The 22,506-nt window shown below is 42.7% G+C and overlaps 1 protein-coding gene across 4 annotated transcripts in view; it reads left to right on the top strand.

The window, feature by feature from the left end:
* Nucleotides 1-22,506, top strand: part of LOC133557776 (solute carrier family 45 member 4) — a 106,350-nt gene that overhangs the window by 48,785 nt on the left and 35,059 nt on the right. For 3 of the 4 annotated variants that reach the window (XM_061908557.1, XM_061908554.1, XM_061908555.1), the window contains one exon: nucleotides 652-1,594. In XM_061908557.1, the coding sequence (XP_061764541.1) occupies nucleotides 1,294-1,594 (301 nt within the window). In that variant the 5' untranslated portion in view covers nucleotides 652-1,293. Of the gene's footprint in view, nucleotides 1-651; nucleotides 1,595-22,506 lie in introns of those variants that run through there. The other variant, XM_061908558.1, reaches the window with a different exon arrangement.

Here is a 22,506-nt window from a genome sequence, read left to right as displayed (position 1 = left end):
GAATGGGTTTGTGGTTGTAATGTAGTGCCACCTGTTCCTATGTCTTGCATTTGACAGGCAACAAATGTGTGATGATGTGTACTGATTCAAAAAACCCAAAGAAGTTTGGACAATTGTTGGCATGAAAATCGTTAGTGTCAGTCGTATGGTGCCCGGTATCAGCATCCCACCTCCATGTTGTTCGATCCTTTCTTTAATTTCTCACACAGATGATGTCTCATTTCCCCATTAATTGCCACGTGGCGCACAAGTCATCTTTTTTTCATCTGCTGAGGAGCGGCGGGGCGATTCGGACATGGCCTTATAATCTTTGCCTGTCCGAGCATCTGCAGGGTAAAGCATCATGTGCTGGCAGCGATTATACACACTCTTTAGAACTGAAAACAATGATGAGTAGATGACCTCTTTTCATTGCCAGAGAATACGCGACTGTGTTATTGGTAAAAGATGTGTGCTGCTCGTTATCGACACACAAGGCCATACTTGTTCACCCTACCCCTGCTTTAAACTTGCTTGTTTGAACTATTTAACCATTACATGAGATGTAGCTGCTTGCTGTACAAAAAACCATGCTTACATTACATCTAACTGATGTTTTTTTTTTGCTCTCTCCCCAATGCCACCCACTTCTATTTTTCTTGTGGACTTCAGATTCATCAGCCGTTCGATGGGGATTTCACGAGGAGCTCTGCCCACCGCCTCCACCGCCGCCTGCCTCCCTCTCTCCCCTTCCCCCTCCCCCTCCACCTGCGGCTTTGACCCTGCCCCCTCCATACGAAAAATGACTCTGGAATTCACCGAATGGTCTTCTATATGGATTTTCACCCCTTGTAATAGACAAAAACAAAAGTAAAGGCGCAAGAGGGGCATACCTCGATGACCGAAAAGCCATAAACGCACACCTCACACACGCACATACATGCCTCCACACAAATACACGTTACACAAAATTGTACAAATTTTTGAATGTCTCTCTTCCTGTGAAAATTCACTGCTTCCTTTTTATTAGTGGGAGATTTTTAGCAAATTTTGGAACAGCTGATTTTGTTGTTTTTCGTCCTGTGGGAGAAAAACATCAAGGCGTGATAAAAATTTTGAATTGAATGCTGCATTGCTGTGGAGTTTGATTAGGGTTTATTTTGGAGTGGGGGTGACTTTTAGCAGATCAATACTTGATCATTTCAAACAGTCTTTTTATTCATTCAAGAGTTTTTAGATCGCAAAACAAATCAAATATAATTTAAATATTTTGGAGGGAGCCCACTCGAACAGTCGGAAGGGGCGCTTGTCTGTATGCCCCCCCCCGCCATGCCACCCCAGAACACGAGCGCAGACGCCATGCAAGTGGGATCTCTATTGGGCGGCACCGCAGAGGCCAACAACTCCACAAAGTCGGAAGAAGACAAGGGAGGAGGAGGCGGTGAGACAGATGGACTGGGACAAGGGAGCGGTGGCGGGGAAGAGGCTGCTAGCGAGGGATCTATTGCGGGCATCCCGCTGAAGAAATGGTTGATGCACGGTGCCATCATGTTCGGTAGGGAGTTCTGCTACGCAATGGAGACGGCGCTGGTGACCCCCGTGCTGCTGCAGATCGGTGAGTCACCAAATGTTTCTCATGTGTCAGAACATGTTTTGTTTTTTTTACACTTACGCTGAAATGAAATTATAGCTGGAAAGACTTTGTGTTCACAAACTTTTCTACTCTTAAACTGCTACATACAAAAGAGGGAGAATGTGTCCAAAATGCACCCCTGCTGTGTTGCATGTGCGTTCGTTTATGACAGATGCACCACACGGCAGCACTGTTTCTCATACTTGCCCACCTTGAGACTTCCAAATTCGGGAGATTGGGGAGGGGGTATGAGGTGAGCGGGGGCGGGGTTGGGTTGGGGCGGGGTTTGATGTTAGCTGGGGTGTATAATGTAGCGTCCCGGAAGAGTTAGTGCTTCAAGGGTGTTTGGGTATTTGTTTTGTTGTGTTACGGTGTGAATGTTCTCCTGAAATGTGTTTGTCGTTCTTGTTTGGTGTGGGTTCACAGTGTGGCGCATATTTATAACAGTGTTCAATTTGTTTATACAGCCACCCTGAGTGTGACCTGTGTGGCTGTTAATCAAGTATGCCTTGCATTTGCTCATGTGTGTGAAAAGCCGCATATATATGACTGGGCCGACACGCTGTTTGTACGGCGGAAAAGCGGACGTGACAACAAGTTGTAGAGGAAGATAAAGGCAGTGCCTTGAAGGCACACCCCCAATATTGTTGTCCGGGTGGATTTCGGGAGGAATTCAGGATGGTTACCCCGGGAGATTTTCGGGAGGGGCACTGAATTTCAGGAGTGTCCCGGAAAAATTGGGAGGGTTGGCAAGTATGCTGTTACTTGATATTTCTCACACAGCTCGACAAAGAACTTACTGTTTCTTTTGGGTGTTGTGCGAAATCGCACCAAAATTTGTTACGCACCTTTAGGCTGATGTATGTCAAAATTGCCGAAGATTGTTTTTTGAAAAAGAAGGCCGTCATCAAACTATGTGTACTTACCTAGCAGCTAATTAAGCTTAAGTCATTAACCATTTGTCTAATGATGACAAAACTTTGAAAAATATCTGTATTAGATGTATGCTAGCATGTTTTACAAAGCATTTTGACCGCAACATAAATTTTGTTCTGTAAAGCGCATGAATCAACAGCGCCTCTGCTGGTGGTGCACCCCATTTTGCTTCTGTTGCCTTAATCATCAAGAAATCTGGCACAATCGATACAACTAATATTGAGTTTATGCAGGTGCCTGTTATGTGCAGATTTTGTGGAAAAACAGATTCAGTAGTTTAATGTGTATTCTGGCAAATCCAATTGGCCCTATGATGAAGAACCTTACGTGTATAACCATGCAACAACACCAAGAATCATCTGATGGAGATCGACACAGCAGTGGTAACTGCTGGAAATGTGCTGGCGGTATGTTCTTGCAAGGCAAACAAGGTGGGAAGCAAAGGGGTGGGAAAAAACTCAAAATATCTATGTATATCTACGTTTAAGTGATGGAGGGCACAAAAGTGTCAATGTGTGTGTGTAGCAGACACACTTTGCTTAAAAAGCTGATGTTTACAAAACTCTGGGACTAAAGATAAGACACCTTACAAGGTCATGTGCAGGGAGTGTTTTGTACCTCTTCTGCATGAACGAACACAAAAAAATTCCCACCGGCGCTCTAAAGTCTTGTAGAAAATGTTCCCAGCATCTGACGAAGGTGAGTTCAGTACAGCCCTCACATTTTAAAAATCATTTTCATTAATTTTGTTCAAGGCACAGTAAGCTAAATAATGATATACTTTAGGGTAGTCAGTGTACATCTCGTCCACCAGTATAGATTTACCATCCACTGAACAAGTATTTTCCAAGTAGTTGGCAACACAAGTGACTATCAAAGTAATTCTGGTGGTGGTAGTGTGCCCGAGTGCTGCTGCGGATGCTCATCGAGAGAGAAATATGATTTCCAACATGCACAGTGACATAACAAGCCCAACAACACCTCCTAGATGACAACTCACAGCTCTAGTGAATATCAGATCCAAGAGGGTTGAGGGCACAGGTAGATATAAATGGTTCTCACACTAAGTACTAATACCTTTAGACACTGAAAGGTGTACTTGTTTGCGTTGTTAGCTATTCAGACTAAATAGGTGGCTCACATGTTAGATTCGGCTTACGAAACCCTTTATTTGGCTTGCCAAGCATTGCCCAAGTAATGAAACTATGCATCTATAAAGAAAACTCATGATTGGAGATGTACAGTGGAACCACAATTTACAAACTTAATAGGTTTTTAACCAGGGTTCATCAAAAAAAAAAGGTATATGGAAGCACCATCTTTTGGACCTGCTCTCTGCAGGTGCTGTGAGTTGAAAATATACTTCCTGTTTCATGCCTTCAACCGGAAGTCCATAACGATTTTGCTCAAAAGGATTCTTCATTCATCACTCAAACAACATTTGTAAGTTTTACAATTAAATTAAAACAATTCATACTTACGGAACTGTCTCATGTGTGATGTCTGTAGGAGTGTTTTAATGCATATTTATACATGCTATCGTAATGTAATCATAATTGCGCTGTTTACATTAGCGAATATGCTAAAACGTTTCTCTGTTAGTATTATTACCTTACAATGGCATTATTTTTGTTATTGTTTCAGTTTCGTAAATTCACCAAAACGTCACCGTGGAGTTAGTGAGTCTGTTTAGCTGATTGAAGAGCTATCTTGACTTTTGACCCTTGGACAAATATAATTGAGGACCCCTGCTATTGTGCTTTACAAACTGTACACTGACAATCAATCAATCAATCATCCATCCATCCATTTACTACTGCTTGTCCCTTTCGGGGTCGCGGGGGGTGCTGAAGCCTATCTCAGCTGCATTCGGGCGGTAGGCGGGGTACACCCTGGACAAGTCACCAATCAAAGTTTATTTTTATAGCCCTTAATCACAAGTGTCTCAAACTGCTCCACAATCCTGGGCGATCGGTCGGATTACTCTTAAGTAATCCAACTTTCATGTAATATTGTTGTGACCTGAGACACAATAACAAAACACTTGCTTAAATGTGAGGGGTGTTATTGTTTTTATCGAGTATATCGATTTAGAATAGAATAGAATGCCTTTGAGATTATAAGCAACTCCAGTATCAGTGTGACAGTCTACAAATATGCAAAACATAGGTAGAAAAAAAAAAAGAAAAATTGTGCAAAAGGAGGTAGGTGCACAGTCCAGTCCTGAGAACGAATGTTCACAATGCGTTGTTTTTCAGGAATATATATATATATATATATATATATATATATATATATATCCAGAAGCATTCAGATTGTGGGTGGAAATATATATTTTCTTTGCTTCAAGTGACTGTTTCCAAAATAATTTCTCCGTAGCAACAGCGTCATGCCTCTATTGTGGGTTGTCTTGGCTTTTATTAAAGTGGTTTACGACAAGGGGACATATCCTTACATCAACTCATGCATTCACTCAGCTCTTTAACAACCGTAGCTGTTAATCGAGCCTCGGGTTTCTCCTTTTTTTTATATATATACTCCCTAGCTATCCATCCTGGTTAAATGTGCATGATTTCTTTCTTCTAATATGTAATACACTGCACTATTTCCTGTTGTAAAAGCTAAACAAACCTAAAAGTAGAAAAAGGCGTTTAAGGACAATGATAGATTTAACTCCCTAAGTTGCATGCCAGTGGTCCTGCTCCTGCATGCCAGGTATCCAACAGATGATCTTGTCATGTTAGCCGGAATAATCTATCAAGAAGACAGCGGACAGTGCAACCAGGGTTACATAAATGACTTTGTTGATGTCACCCGGGCCGCTAATCACTCTAATCTGACTCAGTGAATAAGGGTCCTCGGAGGCACGCTTCAGAGGAGTAAGAATGTGAGACATGATAGCTGCTGGCCATGTGAAATGTTCCCCTACCGTGATGGCTTGGGATACCTTTTGGCCGCAATCTTGTGTCGTTCGCACCCCCGTTGGCACGCGACGCGCAGACACGCAACAGTCTGATGGGTTATTTAAAACCTTCCTCTATTAATATCCCTTGCATAACCACTGCTCTAACGTTTCATTTGTTATTGTTAGCATTATGCAATCTCTTTAGAGGAAAAAAGGCAGTTTTATGAGTGAGTAGCCAAGTGCAGGCATGTGGGTCCAGATCGGTCGCGGAGAAAGTTGCTTTGCCCTTTTTGTGGTGTTTCTGATCAGGCGCTGACTCAGCAGATACTTCTTACTGTGTTTAGGACAAAGCAATTTTTTGTGTTGTTCATACAGAAACACGTCTGCCCATGTGAGTAAGACAGCTATGTGGTCACTATTACCGTTGAATATGTGAGGAATGTGCATGTGTGTGTGTGTGTGGGGGGGTGCTTTTGCGTGTGCGTGTGTGTGTGTGTGTGTGTCAGCACATTGCTCCCCTACAAACCCCCAACGGGAAGTGAAGTCATCAAAAACAAACACAGGTGATCGCAAAACACAAAGAGGAACAGAGATGTTTATGTTTAAAATAATAATTAAATAATAAAAACAAGCTGGTCAATCATGGCTTAAATGAAATTAAATATACGTTCACAGGTAATAATTCCTGCACAGTTACCTTCATTTTGGAATCATTTAATCACTTTGCTGTTTGCAGCTCTTTGTGATAGTTATGGTGCCAAAGTACCAATACTGCCAACAATTTAGATATTAATATTTGTTTGTGTTTGTGGAGAGAAACATTTAGAAGTAAATGGCGTGATCTCATTTTATTTTCAGCTATGCTGTCTTGAAAAAACACCACTCAGCGGACTGAAATTACCTTTCCTTACGTCTGTCCTTGTATTTATTTTAGGCCATTAAATTGCATATGTCGTGTAAAAAAATCCCAATTGAAGCAACAGATAATTAAAAACTTTGTATAAAATGGTAGTTTACAATAAGCTTTTATTAAATATACCCTCTTTAGCAGTTTTTTGAGTGGTTTGGCTCATATGGTAGATTGGCCAACCAGAAAGTAGAAATTCACTGGCTCGAATCCAGCTTTTGCCATAGTCTCTGCCGTTGTATCCTTTTGGACAAGACACTTCACCCACTTTGCTCCCAGTGCCATCCACACTGGTATGAATGTATCTTAAATGTAGAGAATGGGTGTCTTCATATAAAGCGCTTAGATGTGATTCACTTCACTTTTAAAAAGAGTTATGATGAGATGGTGACTTGTCCAGGGTGTACCCTGCCTTCTGCCCGAATGCAGCTGAGATAGGCTCCAGCACCCCCCCGCGAACCCGAAAGGGACAAGCGGTAGAAAATGGATGGATGGATATACAAGTGCTTAGTCTCATAACGGATATTTGTTGTATATTGTTTGCTTCCCAAACCATTGTTTTGCCAAAGTATCGGTAAGGAAATAGGGGATATCGCCCATGACTATATTTAATCCCTAAACTCTCTCGTGTTTATATCAAGTAAATAATTTGCTCGTATCTCTCTAAAACAATATCCAAAACAATCCTCTCCTCCTGCTCTTGACATCTTGCACAAAAAAAAGCAGACTAATTGAGGCTCCCATGTGCCAGTCAAATGTTAAGTACACACCCTAAACACAAGCATGAGCGCTTCACACAGAGGAGCTGTAATGCTTAGCCTTAGTGTTTTTTTTTTTTTTGTATGTCTATGCTTAAAGATAAAAAAGGTTACAAAACCATCTGTTTAGTCTGATGCTTGTGGATTTTGTGTCCTATTTTTTTGTGCGGGTGTTTTTTTGTTTTTTGTTTCCTTTGCTGCAGAACACAGAAGGGTTAAAAAAAAAAATTCAGATGCACCTCTACTTTGGTAGGTAGTAAGGTAAATGTTTTTTTGTAACGTATGTAAAATTAATTTACCTTAACATAAAACATATACAAACATACAAAAACAGAAATAGACTTGTTTAAAAATAGTTAAAAGAACAAAATCCAGTGCATACTGATGTATGTTTTGCCTCATTTATTTTTAGATTTTAGATTTAGAGTTAGTTTATTTTAAAAGGGGAGAATACATATTAACATTTTCAAATATGTGAAATGATAACTGATGGCTAAATTCTATCTCCAGTCCCATGGCAAGTGGATGAACAAAAACACATTCAAAAGATAGTACAGTACACAGATTCATAAATTAAAAATCTAAAATTCCAAGTTTTAAGTGCTTAAAAGTCAATCCAGCCCATGGGACGTCACAAGTAATTAAACAATTATTATTTTTATTCATTAATTTTTATAGCTGTCCTGTACAGCTTCTCAGGCAAATCATATTGTTGATATAGATGCTCATATATGCTGTACAGATTTACTGGGGTCTGATCAGCCCCTGCTGGGTCACCTGGAGGAGGGTGTATGATGTTGAAAGACCCGAAACACCCGATGATTCCAGGCACATCACTGAAGATGTGTCCAGAGGCATCAGTAGATGTATGTACACAGTACAAAAGAAGTGTGGGGTATTTCCCTTGTTGTCTTAATTGTATTTGACTTTATTAAATGTTTAGATATAATTAAGGGTTCGCAGCCGTACACAGGTAAATGGGGAAAAAAAGAAAACACCGAAATCTTAGTGTCAGTAGTGTTGTGTTCAGAGAAGGGAAGGAGGCGACAACCAGGACCGAACTGCAGTTTTTCAAGGTTTATTTTAAACCTTTGATGAATAATTGACATGTGTATGCTACTCCAAGTGAATGACTGTGACTATGTGTAATAATAATGTAAATGTTACCAAGGGTTGTTGTCTGTGAGTGTTGGTTATAATCTTTTGTCGAATCACGAGGGGTAAGACGAAGAAGCAGTTCGTGGACAGGCAAGGGGTCATTGGGAGGAGCGAGGCAGCGTGGTCTGGGTCCGAGCAGGGAGGTCGTGGGTCGAGGAGGGCAGTCAGGAATCCGGTTGGAGGTCGAAGGACAAAGCTCGATCACGAAAGGCAGGGAAGTCACTGTGAATACACAAAGGGACATGAACCAGGGATACACAGAGAGAGAGAGCAAAGCAAAAGCAAGGAAATCACGGGGAAGGGATTTGATGCTTACGGGAAGGTTAGCGACGTTCTGGCAAATGTTCCTTGGGTCTGCTGGTCTTTATGCCGCTCCCTTTCATCAAGTCCAGGTGTGTTGATTATTCATTGAGTACAGGCTCGTTGCTGCGTGGGCGTGCTGCGCTCAGCACGAGCGGGGGCACATATTTAGTGTGTGCCATGCTAAGATGAGAGGTGAAAGGTGTGGAGGGGAGAAAAAATATGGAGCATGTGGGAGCAATGAGCAGATCAAGTGTTGTAACTGTGGAGGGAATCACACAGCAGCTTATGGGGGCTGCATCATAAGGGAACGGGCAACAGAAGTACAGCAAATCAGAGTAGAAAGAAATATTACATATGCAGAGGCCGTTAAACTAAGACAACAAGAAAGTGGAGAACAAGAAAGAAGCGAGAACAGTTCAAGTAATAGAAAACAAGACGCAACAAATACAGGAATTAATACGGACAAACTTGTATTCCAGGTATATGTAATATACTGTACAGAACAGGCAAGAAATGAGACTGAAAAGATCAAAATAATCGTCAAACATTACTTGGGAAAATAGATCGGATCGAGTCACAGGCATTAAGGTTATGTAGTGGAGCTACAAAATAAACCCAAGTGGCAGCATTATACGTAGTATAGAATTAAAACCCTTTAGATATGAGAAGAGTTCAAATGTCAGCAGTTTATTGGGAAAACTTAAAAGGGTCCAGGTAAGGACATCCAACTCACCAAGTGCTACTAAACTGCCAAGAAAAAGATTAAGAGTTTTGGATGGATAATAGGGGACATATGTGAAAAGTTCAAATTTACAATATTAACATTATCCCTACAGTACCAATCCCTGCCATACCACAGTGGGTGTTTGATATCCCACAGGTAGATATGCAATTATCAAAAAATAAAAGTTTAAATAATTACCAGATAGAAAAATGGATTGAGGAGAAAAATGGATTGAGGAGATGTATTCAGAGTATGTCATATGCAGATTAGGGGTGTGGGAAAAAATCGATTCGAATACGTTGTGCGATTCAGAATCGATTGCGGCGCCCGGACGGGCTGCGACATAGCGGAGCTCCTGGTAGAAATGGAACATTTGGCAGAAATACCGGACAATTCTGCAAATTTCATGGCTGGCTTACAGCGTGGTCACTCCGTGATCACTTACGACCGCCAGACACTTCTGGATGTGGATAGATCGGGCCGTTTTGGACTAAATGACACGTGCTTGCTAGACCTGCTAGCTAGCACGGGAATACTTCGCCGGCTACATACGGCGGCCTGTGAAGCAGGGGAGTATAGTACCAGCAGAGGCCGTCAAAGGAACAGACGCAAGCGGTGTGATCAGAAACGCGGATGTGAAGCGAGGCTAAAAACAAAGCAAAAGGCTAATCCCCACAGAACACCGCTTCCCTCCATCCTGAAGCCAGATTTAAATGGAAGATACGAGACTACTGATCTGGGTAAGGAGTCAGTTAAGATACAAGTTTTTTCTGCTTTGATAGTTTTGGAGTTGGACATGCGTTCTACTGAGGTGGCAAACTATGATGCATTCGGTTTATCAAAGCACCAAACAATCGGAACATGTGTTCTACTGAGGTGGCAAACTATGTTGCGTTCAGTTTATCAAAGCACCAAACAAACAATCGGAAAATTCCCTTCATATCAATTCCTAGATATGGTCGTTATTATTTTAAGTGCACTGCGCGTAATAAACACAACATTATTAATTTTGCTACTACAGATCATTTGATAAAAAAATTCTCTAAAACAGTCCACTACCTATAATATGTTTTTTTTTAAACATAAGATCATTGTCTCCCAAAACGTTGTTAGTTAATGAGGTCATCAGAGACAACAAACTTAACGTCAGCGGTCTCAGCGAAACCTGGCTTAAACCAGACAACTTTTTTGCGCTAAATGAGGCACCAGACAACTTTTTTGCGCTAATTGAGGCATCTCCTCCTAACTATACATATGCGCATATTGCCCGTCCCCTTAATAGGGGTGGGGTCGCACTAATATACAACGAAAACTTTAACCTTAGTCCCAACATAAATAATAAATATAAATCGTTTGAGGTGCTTACTATGAGGTCTGTCACACCGCTGCCTCTATACCTGGCTGTTATCTACCGCCCCCCAGGGCCCTATTCGGACTTTATCAAGGAATTCTCAGAGTTCGTTGCTGATCTAGTGATGCACGCCGATAATATAATTATAATGGGGACTTTAATATCCATATGAATACCCCATTGGACCCACCGTGCTTAGCGCTCCAGACTATAAGTGATAGTTGTGGTCTTACACGAATAATAAATGAACCCACGCATTGCAACGGTAATACGATAGACTTAGTGCTTGTCAGGGGTATCACCGTTTCCAAAGTTATGATACTCCCATATACTAAAGTATTGTCCGATCATTACCTTATAAAATTTGAGGTTCAGACGCATATTCGTCCAGCTAATAATAGTAACTGCTATAGCAGCCGCAACATTAACACGGCCACAACGACAACTCTTGCTGACCTACTGCCCTCGGTAATGACACCATCCCCAAAGTATGAGGGCTCTATTGATAACCTCACTAACAACTTTAACAGCGCCCTGCGTGAAACCATTGATAATATAGCACCGCTGAAGTTAAAAAAGGCTAAAAAAAAGCATACCCCATGGTTTACAGAAGAAACTAGAGCTCAGAAATTATTATGTAGAAAGCTTGAATGCAAATGGCACACGACTAAACTTGAGGTGCACCATCAAGCATGGAGTGATGGTTTAATAACTTATAAATGCATGCTTACCTTAGCTGAAGCTAAATATTACTCAAATCTCATCCACCTTAATAAAAACGATCCTAAATTTTTCTTTAGTACAGTAGCATCGCTAACCCAACAAGGGACCCCTTCCAGTAGCTCCACCCACTCAGCAGATGACTTTATGCAATTCTTTAATAAGAAAATTGAAGTCATTAGAAAGGAGATTAAAGACAATGCCTCCCAGCTACAACTTGGTTCTAATAACACAGATACGATTGTATATACGGCGGATACTGCCCTCCAAAATAGTTTCTCTCGTTTTGAGGAAATAACATTAGAAGAATTGTTACAACGTGTAAATGGAATAAAACAAACAACATGTTTACTTGACCCACTTCCTGGGAAACTTATCAAGGACCTCTTTGTATTATTAGGTCCATCAGTGCTAAATATTATAAACTTATCACTTTCCTCAGGCACTGTTCCCCTAGCATTCAAAAAAAGCGGTTATTCATCCTCTCCTTAAAAGACCTAACCTCGATCCTGACCTCATGGTAAACTACCGACCGGTGTCTCACCTTCCCTTTATTTCAAAAATCCTCGAAAAAAATTGTTGCAGAGTAGCTAAATGAACACTTAGCGTCTAACAATCTATGTGAAACCTTTCAATCCAGTTTCAGGGCAAATCACTCTACGGTGACAGCCCTTGCAAAAATGACTAATGATCTATTGCTAATGATTGATTCTGATGCGTCATCTATATTGCTGCTCCTCGATCTTAGCGCTGCTTTCTATACCGTCGATCATAATATTTTTTTTGAGCGTATCAAAACACGAATTGGTATGTCAGACTTAGCCCTGTCTTGGTTTAACTCTTATCTTACTGACAGGATGCAGTGCGTCTCCCATAACAATGTGACCTCGGACTACGTTAAGGTAATGGGTGGAGTTCCCCAGGGTTCGGTCCTTGGCCCTGCACTCTTCAGCATATACATGCTGCCGCTAGTTGACATCATTTGCAAACATGGTGTTAGCTTTCACTGTTATGCTGATGACACCCAACTCTACATGCCCCTAAAGCTGACCAACACGCCGGATTGTAGTCAGCTGGAGGCGTGTCTTAATGAAATTAAACAATGGATGTCCGCTAACTTTTTACAACTCAACGCCAAAAAAACGGAAATGCTGATTATCGGTCCTGCTAGACACCGACCTCTATTTAATAATACAACTTTAACATTTGACAACCAAACAATTAAACAAGGTGACTGTAAATAATCTGGGTATTATCTTCGACCCAACTCTCTCCTTTGAGCCACACATTAAAAGCGTTACTTAAACGGCCTTCTTTCATCTCCGTAATATCGCTAAAATTTGCTCCATTTTGTCCACTAATGATGCTGAGATCATTATCCATGCGTTTGTTACGTCTCGCCTCGATTACTGTAAAATATTATTTTCGGGTTTCCCCATGTCTAGCATTAAAAGATTACAGTTGGTACAAAATGCGGCTGCTAGGCTTTTGACAAGAACAAGAAAGTTTGATCATATTACGCCTATACTGGCTCACCTGCACTGGCTTTCTGTGCACTTAATATGTGACTTTAAGGTTTTACTACTTACGTATAAAATACTACACGGTCTACCTCCAGCCTATCTTGCCGATTGTATTGTACCATATGTCCCGGCAAGAAATCTGCGTTCAAAGGACTCCGTCTTATTAGATAGATGGATAGATAGATAGATAGTACTTTATTGATTCCTTCCGGAGAGTTCCTTCAGGAAAATTAAAATTCCAGCAGCAGTGTACAGAGTTGAGATCAATTTAAAGAAAAAAGTAAAAAGTAAATAATGGGGGTTTAAAAGGAAACAAAATAGAGAAATATTACAAAAAGAATAAAAACAATGGGAATAACAATATAACAGTAAAATAAGAATATAACAAGACAAAGTAGGCAGTAGTGACCATGTTATAAAAACGTATTGCACTGTTAATGTTTTGCATCCCCTGTCATCCGAATACCCCCCGCCCCCCGTCCCAGAGAGGAGTTGTACAGTCTATTGGCGTGTGGGACAAAGGAGTTCTTGAGTCTATTAGTCCTGCACTTGGGATGAAGCAGTCTAGAACTGAACAGGCTCCTCTGGCTACTGATAACGCTATGCAGAGGGTGACTGGCATCATTCAGGATGCTCACTAGTTTGTCAACAGTCCTCTTCTCTGCCACTGTCACCAGTGAGTCCAGTTTCATTCCCATTGTAGAACCGGCCCGCCTGATCAGTTTCTCAAGTCTGGAGCTGTCCTTCTTAGATGTACTGCCCCCCCAGCACACTACTATGTAGAACAGAACACTGGCAACCACAGACTGGTAGTACATCCACAGGAGTTTTTTGCAGATGTTGAAGGAGTGCAGTCTCCTGAGGAAGTACAGCCTGCTCTGTCCTTTCTTGTACTGGTGGTCCGTGTTAACAGTCCAGTCCAGCTTATTGTCCACCCAAACCCCGAGGTACTTGAATGAGTCTACGGTCTGTACCTCAACTCCCTCGATCACAATAGGTTGTGACTGTGGACTCGACCTCCCAAAGTCAATGACCAGCTCCTTGGTCTTTGACGGATTGAGCTGCAAGACGTTCGTGTGGTACCAGACAACAAAGTCCCTCACCAGGTTCCGAAACTCCTCCTCTCTGCCGTCCCTGATGCACCCGACAATGGCTGTGTCATCCGCGTACTTCTGGATGTGACACAGCTCTGAGTTGTAGCAGAAGTCAGCGGTGTACAGGGTGAAGAGAAGAGGGGCCAGCACCGTTCCCTGCGGTGCTCCGGTGCTGCTGATCACAGTGTCAGACGTGATGTCCTTCAGTCTGACGTACTGTGGCCTGTCGGTGAGGTAGTTCGAGATCCAGGCAACCAGGCAGGGGTCCACTTGCATTTTGTAGAGCTTGTCCTGAAGGAGGCGGGGCTGGATGGTATTAAAGGCACTCGAGAAGTCCAGGAACAGGATCCTCACAGTGCCATTTCCCTTATCCAGGTGTGAGTGGGCTCGATGCAGCAGGTAAAGGATAGCATCCTCCACACCAACGCCTTCCTGGTACGCAAACTGCAGGCTGTCCTGGGCATGTTGCACCTGTGGTCTGAGGAGGCTGAGAAATAGCCGCTCCAATGTCTTCATTAGATGAGAGGTGAGCGCCACTGGTCTGTAGTCGTTCAGCTCACTGGGGCAGTTCTTTTTGGGAACTGGAACGATGCATGATGTCTTCCAGAGGGTGGGCACTCTTCCCAGCTGCAGGCTGAGGTTGAAGATCCTTTGAAGTGGTTCACCCAGTTCTGCAGCACAGGTCTTCAGGAGTCGGGGGCACAGCTTGTCTGGGCCTGCTGCTTTCCTTGGCTGTAGCTTCCTCAGTTGACCCCTGACCTGGTCTGCAGAGATGACTAATGTCTGCGTAGAGGTGGTGGAGGGGGGTGCTGCCATGGCTGGGGGGGAGGTGCGTTGAGGGGAGCAGAAGAGGGGTTGGCTGTGATGGGAAGTGGGGGACGGAGAGGACACGGGCTGGTTAAACCGGTTAAAGAAGTTATTCATCATATTAGTGATTCCCAAAGCCCAAAAAAAGTCTGCGGACTATAGAGCGTTTTCCGTTCGGGCTCCAGTAATCTGGAATGCCCTCCCGGTAACAGTTTGAGATGCCACCTCAGTAGAAGCATTTAATTCTCACCTTAAAACTCATTTGTATACTCTAGCCTTTAAATAGACTCCCTTTTTAGACCAGTTAATCCGCTGTTTTTTTTCTTTTTCTCCTCTGTCCCACTCTCCCTTGTGGAGGGGGTCCGGTCAGATGGCCATGGATGAAGTACTGCCTGTCCAGAGTCGGGATCCAGGATGGACCGCTCGCCAGTGTATCGGCTGGGGACATCCCTGCGCTGCTGATCTGCCTCCGCTTGGGATGGTTTCCTGCTGGCTCCGCTGTGGATGGGACTCTCTCTGCTGTGTTGGATCCACTTTGGACTGGACTCTCACGGTTGTTTTTGATCCACTGTGGATTGGACTTTCACAGTATCATGTTAGACCCACTCGACATCCATTGCTTTCGGTTCCCCTAGAGGGGGGGTGTTGCCCACATATGCGGTCCTCTCCGAGGTTCTCATAGTCATCATTGTCACCGACGTCCCACTGGGTGTGAGTTTTCCTTGCCCTTTTGTGGGCTTACCGAGGATGTCGTAGTGGTTTGTGTTGTGGTTTGTGCAGCCCTTTGAGAAACTAGGGATTTAGGGCTATTTAAATAAACATTGATTGATTGATTGATTTTGAAAAAATCGATTTAAAAAAACAAAAAAAACATTTATTTTTGTTCTTATTTTTTTTATCAATCCAACAAAACAATACACAGCAATACCATAACAATATAATCCAATTCCAAAACCAAACCTGACCCAGCAACACTCAGAACTGCAATAAACAGAGCAATTGAGAGGAGATACAAACACGACACAGAACAAACCAAAAGTAGTGAAACAAAAATGAATATTATCAACAACAGTATCAATATTAGTTATAATTTCAGCATAGCAGTGATTAAAAATCCCTCATTGACATTATCATTAGACATTTATAAAAAAATAATAAAAAAGAACAATAGTGTCACAGTGATTTACACTTGCATCGCATCTCATAAGCTTGACAACACACTGTGTCCAATCTTTTCACAAAGATAAAATAAGTCATATTTTTGGTTCGTTTAATAGTTCAAACAAACTTACATTATTGCTTTAAAAAAAAATCTACTACTCTGCTAGCATTTCCTGCTGAAATCCTATGTATTGAATGAATACAGAATTGTTTTGAATCGGAGAAATATTGTTTTTGAATCGAGAATCGAATCGAATAAAAAAAAATCCATATATTATCGAATCGTGAACCCAAGAATCGATATTGAATCAAATTGTGGGACACCCAAATATTCACAGCCCTAATGCAGATGCATCAAAAACTATAAATGATAAAGTAGGATCTACAGCAGTTATTCCACAAGGTAAAATAGATTTGAATAAAAGAATCAGCTACAATCTATAGTTTTTTTTATACAGGGGAATTGATCGGAATTAATGTGGCAGTTAATTTGGAAGAGGAAAATAAAGCAAGGAAAGCAGTCGTGTGCTCAGACTCCAGCAGTGCATTGATCAGCATAAAAAGAAACGCCCATCAGAAACAAGACAAGATTTAGTATATGAAATAGTTCAGGCAATCTGCAGACCCCTTTTCTTCAATGGGAATATATGAACATCCTAGCAGTTGGCATCCTAATAACAACAGACTTTGTACAGTAGGTGATGTTTTATTATGTTTGTTGGCTCCCATGAAGTCTGCAGTAAATACTGTAGTCATCAGTGATTTAGGGAAAAAAAAGCAAACGTTGCAATGAAATTTTTTCCATTAATGCGCTGTGTATGCTTAACATAAGCAAAATACGTAAATATTAAATGATATTATAAATGTGCTTTTTACCATATAACATACTTACAGCATGTATATAAAATCATGATGCAGGTGTTTGGAATTTTTTTTTAAGTCTTTATAGGATAGAATAGAGCGGCTTACACAAGCTGCATTGTAAGCAGATTTTTGATCGCATTTATTTACTATTTAGAATGCATGAAAAAAATACATCCATAGTCATGTCTTCATAATGATTGTGAACGATAGGCAAAATTAAAAAATGTTAAAAGTGTGGCTCCTCCTTAAGGGCTTTATAGGCAGAATAGAGCGACTTCCATAGACTCCATTGTAAGCGGACTTTTGATCACATTTTTTAAATATTTAGAAAACATGGAAAAAAAGAAAAACATATGTGTTCACAGAAAGATATTTACTCATTAATAAATGTACCCGGGCTTCATGGTGGCAGAGGGGTTAGTGCGTCTGCCTCACATTGCGAAGGTCCTGAGTAGTTTGGGGTTCAATCCCGGGCTCTGGATCTTTCTGTGTGGAGTTTGCATGTCCTCCCCGTGAATGCTTGGGTTCCCTCCGGGTACTCCGGCTTCCTCCCACTTCCAAAGACATGCACCTGGGGATAGGTTGATTGGCAACAGTAAATTGGCCCTAGTGTGTGAATGTGAGTGTGAATGTTGTTTGTCTATCTGTGTTGGCCCTGCGATGAGGTGGCCACTTGTCCAGGGTGTACTCCGCTTTCTGCCCGATTGTAGCTGAGATGGGCACCAGCGCCCCCTGCCACCCTAAAGGGAATAAGCGGTAGAAAATGGATGGATGGATGGAATAAATGTACCCTAGACAGATCATTTTTAAAGTTTGTAATAATCTCATGACTGGGCAATTCATTTGCTTCAATGAAATGGTTTTAAACATTACGCTTTTTGAAAAAGCTCAGCACGAAAAGGATACAAACACATTTTTAAAGAGACTTAAAAATATATATATAAATGTAATATTCAGCCTGTTAAACATTCTGCAATTGCGGATGATCAATCAGAACAGGTAATAAAAGAATATTCCATTGTCATTGTAATGATTGTGTAGTGAACTGTAATTACCCGGTGTGGGCTGCAGAGGGCAGTGGCAGGCATGCCTTTGTTATTAAACCTTAACTCATTGGTAGCAAAGAATAAAGCGAGTTTGTTCCCCCTTCATATTGCCGCTCCCATTACAATACACTTAATTTAAATCTACCAGAAAACATTTATTTAGGTAGAAATATCACGTAATAACACGGAATAGCATGATCGTATTGTGAGACGATTTTTCATTGTTTTGTTGTTTAGACCGGATGAAGCGTAGCAATATTATTGTGAAGCCGCCAACCGGACGTGTGATTGGTATGAGAAAAGACTTGACATGTTTTGGCGAAAATCTCTTTGTTTCTGCAGTTTGATTAACAATCAACATTTTAGGTTTTCAATGCACTTAACATGAAGCTCCTCCTCACTCCAAGGAGCAATGCGAGCTCAGCGTTCCCTCCCATGATGTTGTCTCACAGAAAACAACTTGCAATGGCTTTGGATCTGACATTTCCATAATGTTCCCCATTTCTTTGTGCAGTTCTGTTCTGATAGCTATTTTTGATCCTGTGACTCAACAGTAACTGGACGCTATTAGACACATTTCCCCAAACTACGGAACAGGCTGAGGAGAATGATAGCTATTCAAGGAACTCATAATTAACGCGCTATTATCACGTTAAATTTGACATCCCTAATATATATATTCATCCGTCCATCTTCTTCCGCTAATCCCAAAATCGGGTCACGGGGCCACAGCCTAAGTAGAGAAACCAAGACTTCCTTCTCCCCAGTTACTTCGTCCAGCTCTTCCTGGAGGGGATCCCGAGGCATTCCAAGGCCAGCTAGGAGACATAGTCTCTCCACCGTGTCCAGCGTCTTCTCCGTGGTCTCCTGCCATTTGGACGAGCCCTAAGCACCTCTCCAGGGAGGCGTTCAGGGACATTCTGGCCAGATGCCCGATACCCCTCATCTGGCTCCTCTCGATGTGGAGGAGCAGCGGTTTTACTCTGCGCTCCTCCCAGATGACAGAGCCTCTCACCCTATCTCTAAGGGAGAGCCCCGCCACCCGACGGAGGAAACTCATTTCTGCCACCAGTACTCCTGATCTTGTCCTTTTGGTCATAACCCGAAACTCATGACCAGAGGTGAGGATAGACATAGACGTAGATCGACCGGTAATTTGAGAGTCTTGCCTTTCGGCTTTGTTCCTTCTTCACCACGATGGGCCAATACAGGGTCGCCATCACTGCAGACGCTGCACCGATCTGCCGTTGATCTCATGAGCCACTCTTCCCTTACTTGTAAACAAGACCCCAAGGTTAAACTTATCTACTTGGGGCAGGATTTCCTCCTCAACCCGGAGATGGCACTCCACCATTTTCTGAGCGAGAACCATGAACTCGGACTTGGAAGTGCTGATATTTATACTAGTCACTTCACACCTAGCTACGGATCGATCCAGTGAGAACTGAAGATCCTAGTCAGATGAAGCCAACAGGACCACATCATTCGCAAAAAGCAGACACCTAATCCTGCAACCACCAAACCAAACCCCTAAACACCATGACTGCACCTATAAATAATTTCCATAAAAGTTGTAAGCAGAATTGGTGACAAAGGGCAGCATAGCCCTTAATGGAGCCCTCACAAACAAACACAAATATAGGTCATCCCCGGGCCAAATTCTATTAACCAAATGTGTTCAAAGAGTCAAAAAGTTTGGTAACGCCTGTGCGAGGTCATTAAGTTGATATGTTAGATTTTATTTTATTCAGTTTTTTCAACATGCTGTTTAGATGATAACTGTTAATCTAGCACAACTGCTAAACACTTAAAATAATCCCTTAAAATCATTCCAAGTAAAGATACATTTGGATCAATATCATTTTGTCAAATTCTTTATTTAATCGGATGTATCACATTTTGGAATTTGAATAATCATGATTAATCACAGGTGACTCGGTTGCATATTGAAAATTTCAGTTGTTTTAAGAGAAGACCCCAATATCTGTAAACAAATGCCATGTTATTGTCAGAATGTCAACCAGGCACATTTTTAAACATTTCACTTGAATGTGTATCATTTATCTGCACAAAACATGGTAAAACTTTTATATAAAGTTCTTTCAGGCTGTATTTTGGAGTGAATTTTGTCAGTCTCCTCATTCATTTTTGTACTGACATAGCGGTTAAGGTAAAAGAACTTGTACGGTCAAAATAAATTCCATGTTGTGTGTGTTCATGTTTAATGCAATCATTTTTTGGTGATTAATCGCGAGTTAACTTGTTAATTTTGAAAACCTTTGCATCAATATTTTTTTGGCAGAAGAACATAGACACTGACATGCTATGTCGATAACTCTGACATAGCAGCTGAGAGGTGCAGTGCAGTTTGCTGCTTATTCTTAGAATGGGCATACAGACAGACAATAATTACGCATTTTCTGCATAGACAGAGCAATGTATATCAGATGAATACATTTGTGTTAGCTCATGTATGTATTTAATAATAGCGGGCCTAGGATTGAACCTTGTGGCACACCAAGGTTATTGTTTTCTGATAAATACACCACAATTTACTGTTACGATCAAAGCAAAACACCCACTGTAACGTTAGGGTGGTTAGCCAAATCAGGATAAAACAAGCACGTATGAGTAGGATTCGAGCAAGATCGGTTGAAAAACATTAAGCAAAACTTCTGACTTACCAACTACTTGTCTGCAATTGAGGATATCTGTATTGCATTCCCACAACCCATATGGTGTCACGGGGGTAAAACGGGTGGACCCAAATGCAATAAAGACAAGCTGAATTAGTAGTGTTCAAGGGTTATTATTAATAAAACCTGAGGGAAATGAGGCAGCTTGTAGTCCTAGGCTTTACAGTCTAGTAGAGCACACTGTGGCTAGCAAGCTGTGGCTAGCAGGCCAAGGCTAGCAGGCTGAGGCTAGCAGGCTGTGGCTAGCAGGCTGTGGCTAGCAGGCTGTGGCTAGCAGGCTGAGGCAGGCACACACGGCAGGTAGGGAACACATGTAGCAAGGTGAAATGATCTGGCGATCGCGCCGAGTGGAGTCCAAACATTTGTAGGGAGGGAGTTGATGCGAGCTGGAGCCAAGCCTACGCCCAAAACATGCCCACTGTCCCACAGACACAGAGAAAAACAGACACAGACTGACTATGACAGTGCCCCCCCCTCAAGGAACGCCTCCAGGCGATCCCCCAGGCTTGCCCGGGTGACTGCGGTGAAAGGCCAAGATGAGGGAAGGGTCCAGCATGAAGCTGCGTGGCACCCAGCAACGCTCCTCAGGTCCATACCCCTCCTAGTCCACCAGGTACTGTAGACCTCTACCCCGACGGCGCACATCCAGCAGTCGCCGGACCGTGTAGGCTGGGTGGTCATCGATGACACGGGGGATAGGGGGAGGCGTGTCAGGGGGAGACAGTGGGCTGGTTGAAACAGGCTTCAGTTGAGAGACATGGAAGGTGGGATGGATCCTCCAGCGTGCAGGTAATTTGAGTTTAACTACTGTTGGATTGATGATGGAAATGATTTCATAAGGGCCAACATACCGGGGTGCAAGTTTCTTAGAGTCCACCTTCAGGGGGAGGTCTTTAGAGGAAAGCCACACCTGCTGACCTGGATGGTATATAGAGGCCGTACTTCGGTGTCGGTCAGCATATCGACGATTTCGGTCCACAGAGCGGAGGAGGGCAGCACGAGCATCTTTCCACACCTTGCGGCAACGCCGCATATGAGCTTGTACTGAAGGTACACAGATGTCATCTTCCTCAGCAGAAAACAATGGAGGTAGGTATACTAAGGATACCTCAAATGGTGACACTCCAGTAGCTGCACAGGGTAATGAGTTGTGGGCATACTCAACCCATACCAGGTGGGTACTCCAAGAGGAGGGGTTCTTTGCAACGACACATCGGAGGGCCGCTTCTAGGTTTTGATTTGCCCGTTCCGTTTGCCCATTAGACTGAGGGTGATAACCCGAAGTCAGACTCACAGTGGCTCCAATGGCCCGACAGAAAGCCTTCCAAACCTCTGAAGTAAACTGAGGCCCTCTATCAGAGACCACATCTGAAGGAATACCATGAAGACGGAACACATGCTGGACCATGAGGTTGGCTGTTTCCAGGGACGTGGGGAGTTTTGCTAGAGCCACGAAATGCACTGATTTGGAAAATCTGTCCACTATAGTGAGGATAACCGAATTTCCCTGAGAAGGCGGGAGGCCAGTGACAAAATCCAGTGAAATATGAGACCAGGGGCGGCTTGGGACTGGCAAGGGATGGAGTAGGCCGGCAGGTGGTCGATTGGAGGATTTTCCACGGGCACACACAGTACAGGCAGACACAAAAGCACGGGTATCAGCATCCATGGTAGGCCACCAAAAGTGTCGCTTGAGGAGAGTCATGGTGCGGCCAACTCCTGGGTGGCAGGCAAATAGGGAAGCGTGTGCCCACAGAAGAACCTGTGAACGTACAGCATCAGGCACAAAGAGGCGGTTATCAGGACCATTACCCGGGTCTGGTTGGTCTTGCTGAGCCCTTCGGACCACCGACTCTATCTCCCAAGTCACTGTGGCCACCACACACGACGCCGGAAGAATAGGCTCAGGACTGGTGGAACCCTCCAAAGTGAATTAACGTG

Source organism: Nerophis ophidion, linkage group LG08 (genome assembly GCF_033978795.1).
Source record: "Nerophis ophidion isolate RoL-2023_Sa linkage group LG08, RoL_Noph_v1.0, whole genome shotgun sequence".
In the NCBI taxonomy this organism is placed as follows: domain Eukaryota; kingdom Metazoa; phylum Chordata; class Actinopteri; order Syngnathiformes; family Syngnathidae; genus Nerophis; species Nerophis ophidion.
The sequence above is the reverse complement of the archived record's forward strand: the minus strand, read 5'-3'. Positions and strand labels throughout refer to the sequence as shown.